We start from the raw sequence: 7,604 nt of genomic DNA, 5'->3' as shown, positions 1-7,604 counted from the left end.
CTCCAATATGGAACGACACTCCTGCGTTCCTATTTAAGCTTCGTTTTTAAAGAACGAATCAAGTTATTTATTCTTAATCTCGGTTAATAATGATGCAATTTTTCAAAACTTGAATAAAAAAAAATAAAATGCTTGTGTGGTAGATCTGGTTTAATTTAATAAAGGAAGATTTAAACACAAGTGCAGAACTTGAAGATTTAGCTGTGGTGGAGTTGAAGTCATGATTTTCATCATTAAGCAGATTTAATTTGCAGTTATATGCTGCATTAAATCCACATCAGCAGCATTATTAAAGAAAAACTCAATGGGGCTGTTCTAGTCGCACCATAAGTCATTTTTACAAAAACTTCAGCCTGGCTGCTGGCTGCTGGGCTCCTTCTGCCGTCAGCAGCGCTTATGAAGAGCAGGGAAGAAGGTGCATTGTTTCTGTGCATCAGCTGGGTTCTAACTACAGCTTCTGCGATGCTGAACATGATGAACCTGCCTAACCTGGTACCCTGAAACCCAGAGGTCCAGTTAGTCTTCCTGTATGTCCTAATACATTTCTAAACTGTAGTCTGATTATTCTTTTAAACATTTAAACATCAATAGTTTTTGTCGATTCATGCATGTTTGAAAAGCTGAGGGTTTAGCAAAGAGTTATTTTTACTCCCCTGAACTAATTCATTTGACCCCTCTTTGACAACAAGGGTTGAACCTGCCAGCTAACAGACCAGTTTTGGGTCATCTGAGTAATTGCGATTAAAATTTTTAATCTGCAAACAGCCTTATTTTTAAAACGTAATCTCTAAGGGCTCCACTGTAGAGAACACGCTAAATGCAGCTTTGTTGTTAGTGAGTTCTATCAATAGAGGGTGGAATGATTTGAATAGCAGTAAACTTTTATATTACGCGGGACTTCTTCCATATAAATGGACTGACTTTTAGAAAATTCTAGCCTCCTGCCAGACGTCCGTCTCACCTGGAGTCATCGGCGTTCTGCTGTCGACCTTGCTCACATAGGATGAACATGAAGACAAAGTGCTCCCTAAGCTCTCTGCTCAGATTTAAATTGGTCAAGCTGTCACATTCTTATTCTGCGGTCTGGATCGTTAGGAGTGTGATTTATGAACCTCTCGTACCAGTTTAAAGATCTCACTTTCAGTACTTTTTTTGAAGAACCTCATATATATATATATATATATATATATATATATATATATATATATATATATATATATAGAACAGATCGAAATAAAATTCAAATATTGGGTTTTCATGAGCTTTCATGATATAAATTATCCGCATTAAGACAATAAAAGACCTGAAATATTTCAGTTGTTGTGCAATGAATGTAAAATATATGAATTTTCAAGTTTTATCATTATGGAAAATAATAAACTTTATCACAATATGCTAATATTTTGAGAAGGACCTGTATATTAGTGGATGTCATTAAATACATCTCCATAGAAAAATTGCTATAATTAAGCTGGAAAGATATGTAGCATTCATGTTGTTGGATGTTACCTGAATGCTTTTTACCCCAAAGAACCAAAAGTATTTTTACGGTAACCTTTGCTGTCCTGGTTCTGCTATAGACTCACTCGTTAACCCAGCGCCGCGCCGTTCCCGGCCGAAGCAGGCTTTTCGACGAGCTCCTAGCCGAGCACAAGGGCCTGGCTAAGGAGAGGGAGGCTCTGAAGGAGAAGGAGAGGGAAGCGGCGCTTAGAGGGAAGGAAGGATGCAGTCAGAGCAATGCAGCTCCAGAAACGGCGAGTCCCAGCAAAACCTACTGCCCCGCTGAAAGACCGCTCTCCTCGTTGAAGCTGCGGCTCGCCAATGCACACATACCAAGGTAAAGCTGCTTATCATTTATTTATTACTGCATTTAATGACGCCAAAGCTCAATTTAAACCTCCAAAAATGTTTGATCATAAGATCAATAGCAAATACATGTATAGATAGGCGGCGTCCTATACAGTAATAGGGGATATGTCCCTCAGACAGTCACTGATTCCCTTCCAGACAGAGGTTATGCCACAAAAAGTAACTGGAAGGTTTATTGTCTGTGCTGCTTGTTATGATGAACAGAAGCCGCCCATGTGGAAAGGAAACCAACTAGAATGGTACTAAAGTATGTTATTGAGAAGATGATGTTGCGCTACCACGTTTTACCACCAGGGGTTGCTGTAAAGTTCAAACAAGTAAAAAGAAAGAGAGAGAAAAGTATAAATCGGTCAATGTCGGGGTACTAACTCTTCCCCCTCTCCTGTCATCCGATGCTTCGTCTCCAGAGTTCCGGTTGGCTCCTCTTCCATCTCCAGTTTGAGTCCTCTGCCTCCAGCAGCGCCTCCTGCCGTAGTTCCTGTCGCCGAGCCGTCTTCTAACAGCTGGGTGAACGCAGCAGCGGACAGCAGCCGACTCTCCAGCGACGAGGGAGACCCAGAGAGTCCAGATGACACTGACAGACCCTCGTTGCATTACTCCAGTCATCATCCGCGGCCTTTAGGGGTAAATATTTAGACAATAAATTCCGATATTAGGTTGAAACCTCCCTTTAGATCCAAAGTTTGTATAATGTCTTTCTGAATTCTGCTTTTTAGGCATTAATTCTTCCATTTTTTTTAGCTTTTTTTTCTATTTCCATGCATTTTTCTCTACTTACTTGCCTTAGGGTGTCAGGCTCCTCCTTTAACCAGTTTCTCCTGTGTCTCCGTGCAGTTGTGCGTCTTCAGCAGCCGGCTTATGGGACAGGGCTACTATGTGTTCGACAGGCGATGGGACAGAATGAGGCTGGCCCTGCAGACTATGGTGGAGAAACACCTCAACGCCCAGATGTGGAGGCGAGTGTTCAACATCACTTAATGCCTCATTTTGTGTTGCGTCACAATTTAATATGTTGATTCAGTGATTAAGTTTTTAAGAAGTGTCAAAAACATCTCAAGGCTTCCTGATATGGCTGTATTATCACTCTGGAACAAATATTTCTGGGTGCCCATTTTTTAAAGGATTTGTATATTTCAGGAAGGTGCCTCTTGCTGCTGAGAGCCTTCCCTCCCTCTCCACATCTAGTACCTCCTTGGTTACGGCGCAGCAGGCTCCTTCTTCCACCCCTATCGCCTCTCCTGTCCCTTCCTCACCCTCTAACACGCTCACCTACACCGCCACGTTCCCTCAGTCGGCATCGGCAGCTGGAGTGTTCAACGTCAGAGACTCCGCGCAGTCCCACAGCCCGGCTTTTACGCAGGGAAAAGCCCGCAACGGCTCCCACAAAGCCAGCCGGCCATCCAAAGACGCAAGCGTCCCTGCGGCGGGCCAGAAAAAGAGAAAGAACTCTTCCCACTCTTCGTCGTCCTTTTCATCTTCCTCGTTTCAGACAGTAGATGTCCACAAAAGGAACGGCAGCAGCTTTCACCCGACGTTACAAGGCTATGGGATAGCCAGGAGTTCCCCAGCCAAGAATAAGGGACCTCAAGGGGGGAATGGGCGTCTGAGCAGCTCCGATAACTGGCTGTCCAGAGCAGATGGGTCACAAGGCATCAACACACAGAACTGGTAGGTCTCTGTATGTTTAGAGATAATTAGAAAGTTAAGATTTCAGCTTAGCTTTATTTAAGCTCCCTATATAGATTAGTGAATGATTTGCACACACCTAAAAGTCCTTTTCTTACATCTTTTCTTTAAGCCATAGATTGCAGAGTAGATCAAAAGAATCACATCAAATAAATATAAGAATTTATGGGGCTATATAGCCCTTATAAGAAATTATTCATGTTTTCCCTGAGAGATGATTACTGTTTGGTTTTGGTGTTTGTCTTTTCTTGTCAAAAAATACTCACTTAAGAGAATTTTATAAAGTTATTTACAGAAATTGAGAGCAGATATGCAGTATAAAATGACAAAACCCAAAACATTCACTAATTTTATCATTTTGTTGTGTAGAAAAGCAGTTAATTGTTCAAATTTCCAGTAAGTTAAGAGTGAATATTAAATCTGTGTATAGATAAAGATAGAAAACTTTTTGTTTTTTAGGATCGCGGTGACAAGGTATTTTTCCAAGAAAAAAAAAAAAAAACTTACAAAAAGAAGAAAACAGTTTTAGTATTTAGACTTTAAGCTGAAAGGAATGAAGAAACGTGAACATTTTTCCTCACTAAATTTTGTGAATTTCTTTTTTTAAACATAGATGAGAGAAATATTTTTAAGTTTAGATCTTGGCTTTATTATGTATGTTTTTAAATCTTGTTTAAGGTGCAAAATGTTTTGAATACTTTTTGTTTCCTTTTTTTTCAGTTTAACATTATAATAAATCATTCTATATCTTTTTTTTGTTCCTTTGTTTTGCTCCTTTTAGTCGTGAACTTGGCACCAGCAGCATCACCTTTACAAACAGGGAACCAGCCTCAGCCCCACACCAGCCTATGGCTCCCCCCACTGGACCCTTAGCTTATGGCGGAGGAGCAGAAGGGAGGAAGAGGAGGAGTCCCAGCTCCTATAAAGGGAAAGCCAGCAAACTGAGCCGACCAGGCGGACTAGAAAGCCTCTTTGGTAAAGGAAACGACGGTGGGGGGATCTTGGCGTTGGGGCCTGAGTCGCCCAGACAGGTGGGTGCTTGTTAGGCTGTATGACCTGATGCTGCAGTTATTGGTTTAGTTTATTATTGAAGCTCAGGTGAATGACGAGTTTGTGTCTGTTTCTGCAGGCCAAGTTAAATCACTGACAGAAACCCGTTTGAAGGGCAGAACCTTTGGGCAGCTGTTCAGGCCACCACCATTTGTGACCTTTGACTTCACTCTTCCACTGACCGCACCAATCAGGCCGTTTCATCTCACATGGCTCCTGTTTATCCAAGGATACAGGATCCATCCCTCCACTCCTTCCCCCTCAGCTTGGATCCTTTCGTCCGGAAACTTGATGTGCCTCGCTATAGTTGGGGTTTATAGGAACACGTTTTCTTAAAAAACATTGCAAAGGGAATATGCTGACATTAACACCACCACTGTAGAATTTATGGAGAACCCTGAAAAGAGGTGTGTGATTGTTTTCCATCAGACAGAACTACTGTGCCGCTTTGCTGCCCCTACGGACCTTTTCTATTCAGCCTCTCCATCATTTGCTCCGTTTTAGTCTACGAGGAGAGTGATCGCAGCACATTTACCTGGGTTTTAGCCAGTTCTTGCCCCTTTCTTTGTCCACCTCCCTACATTTCCATTTCTGTCCCAGCATGCCTGTGTTCGAAGTGCACTTACTGTCCTGAGCTCCTTGCTGACTCCTTCTGCAACTGTGACATGAAAAAGTCGTGCTCGCACAAAGAGGAGGGGATGGAAGAATCCGTGTTACCAATGATGCCACGTCGATGCGTTGTATTTCAATATAGGATAAAATCTGACTTTATTCAGATCTTTTTTTTTTTTTTATCTTTCTGGTTTTAATGTTGAAAGAAACAAAAATTCCAGGATAAGCATCCAAAATGGAATTATTACTCTGGTGTTGGATTGCTTCGTTTTATTTTTGTTTTTTTTGTATAATAATTTATCATTCTTAAATAATGTTTGTTATGGAAGTGACCATTAAGGTTTGAGCTACAGAGACTTTTTCAATATAAAAGATGATAGAATTTCTATGGCATTTTGAAGAAATGTTAAAAGTATTATAGTTCATATTTGTACATATCTGTTGGTATTTTTGTATTTATTAATATTTTTTTCCCCTTTTACTAAATGAAAACAGAGATATTAACTATTTTACCCCATGCTATCGTAGTCTAACAGTAATAAAGCGATTGGCCTGGTGTCTCACCAAAAAAAAAAAGTTATATATATATATTATTTTGTATTTTTTATTCTTCTCCCAGTAGCAATTAAATGCAAATTAATGGGCACAGCCAAGTTCAAATGTTTGGTAGCTTCTGCTTTTTGTATTTTATTTTAATGTAGTTGCTTTTCAAGCTGGAAACAATAAGAGTTTAATTTAAAGAGAAGTTGCATTAAAATTCAAATGGTAAGTAGACTGAATTTATAAAGCACTTGGCCAGGAGCGCGTCCTAATGTGAGGAAGCTGGAATCAAACCACTTATCCACCACCTAGATTATGTTGCCGTTCGCTTTTCTTTATGCAATCCAATCTCAACCTTTATACTTATTGGCTCCCTGGGTGAAGGTGTGTAAAAAGTCTTAAAATATTAATAAGCTGATTTTGCAGAAGCCTACTCAAGATGAAGTTAAACGAACCAGACATGTGGTTTAAATATCTTTATTCAATAGGAATTGAAAATTCCTGTAGTAATTCTGTTAATCTATATGTGGGTTTGCTTTTCTTTTAAGTTCAAACCTACCTAGATAAACTTTTTTTCAGTAATTCGGGACCTTCTGGGTTTTTTTTCTTTGCATTTAAGTAAAGCAAATTGTTTTTTTTTTTTTTTTTTTTTTTTGAGTTGTTTGTTAAAATGCCTGCTTATACAAACCTCCTTGTATCTTCCGTCAGAAACCATTAGAACTGGCATAAACTAGGCTGGATTAAAATACTCCAAAGCTCTAATCTGGCATCCTGCGGTTACCAGGTTTCCACGACAACCAGTGTTTGATATCTAAATGACAGCATTCTGTCCCACTATTATTTTGCCATCATTCAGCGTGGATCTGCTATAACATGAAAGACAAATATAAAAAAAAAAGCAGTTAAAGCCCACTATTCAGTACAGTGGAGGGTTCATCATGCTGTGGGCATGTTCCCCTTCTAAATGCACAAGATTATACAGCTGCTCCAACCCTTTTATATATTATAAATGAAAACAAAGGAATGTCCTGTTGGCAAAACTTTTAGATCGCCAATAACTTCTCTCCGAAGTATTTTATCCTCTGCTGTATAAATTAATGCAAAGTGATGATTTTTCTAAAAGTGTCACTATATGTTTGTCTAAATAATATGAATGTATTCTATGGCTTTTTCCATATGAATACCAGGATTGCTAACAAGTTTGATGCTAAAACTGTTAAATTCAAGGTATCATTCTCATGCAGTGTCTAAACTTCAAACTACAGAATAAATATATGCAGAAAAAAATACCTGCAGTATGGAAGCTAAGCGCTATCGCATGTTTTTATTCACCCTTGCTGATTTTTACAGGCTTCAAAGACTACTTTGATAAGAAAATATGCCACATTCAGACCCCTTGCAAGCATAATGCAATGTTTTGTCAATTAAACATTGCTAATGGGGACTTATTATCTAAATTTGGCATTTTTTAAAATGTTTTTCTTAAAATATATATATATATTTTTTGTATAAACAGCGCAAAATGTTCTGCTTGCTTTTCCATCCATACTTTTCCTCCTCCAAAAGTTAAAGACTACTGCTTTATTTTTATCTTTCGTTATCTTCAGAGGCCCGATGGTCTAGTCTCAGTGTGATTATGTGGGTTGTGGTGATATGTCAAGTCAAAACTGGGTCAAAATGCTTTCACTTACTTCAGCTAGGTATGTTTTTTTTCCTTCTGATCACTCCACCGTGCTAGAACCGCAGCGCAGCCATTCCTCCGAGTTTTTACCTTTTTAAAATATGCATAAGATCTGCGTCTGGTGGCAAATTTTACAGCCGAAATATCGGACGGTTGGGGTTTAAAT

At 39.3% G+C, this 7,604-nt stretch overlaps 1 protein-coding gene across 3 annotated transcripts in view; it reads left to right on the top strand.

Annotated features, from left to right (window-relative positions):
• LOC107093309 (ataxin-7-like protein 1) overlaps window positions 1-6,376 on the top strand; it is a 36,619-nt gene extending 30,243 nt beyond the window's left edge. For all 3 annotated transcript variants that reach the window (XM_015388294.1, XM_015388296.1, XM_015388297.1), the window contains 6 exons: window positions 1,581-1,837; window positions 2,277-2,493; window positions 2,704-2,825; window positions 3,007-3,537; window positions 4,337-4,586; window positions 4,685-6,376. In XM_015388294.1, the coding sequence (XP_015243780.1) occupies window positions 1,581-1,837; window positions 2,277-2,493; window positions 2,704-2,825; window positions 3,007-3,537; window positions 4,337-4,586; window positions 4,685-4,702 (1,395 nt within the window). In that variant the 3' untranslated portion in view covers window positions 4,703-6,376. The remainder of the gene's footprint in view (window positions 1-1,580; window positions 1,838-2,276; window positions 2,494-2,703; window positions 2,826-3,006; window positions 3,538-4,336; window positions 4,587-4,684) is intronic.
• Window positions 6,377-7,604: the final 1,228 nt, after the last annotated feature.

This window comes from Cyprinodon variegatus, unplaced genomic scaffold (assembly GCF_000732505.1).
Source record: "Cyprinodon variegatus isolate N-32 unplaced genomic scaffold, C_variegatus-1.0 Scaffold418, whole genome shotgun sequence".
Taxonomy (NCBI): domain Eukaryota; kingdom Metazoa; phylum Chordata; class Actinopteri; order Cyprinodontiformes; family Cyprinodontidae; genus Cyprinodon; species Cyprinodon variegatus.
The sequence above is the reverse complement of the archived record's forward strand: the minus strand, read 5'-3'. Positions and strand labels throughout refer to the sequence as shown.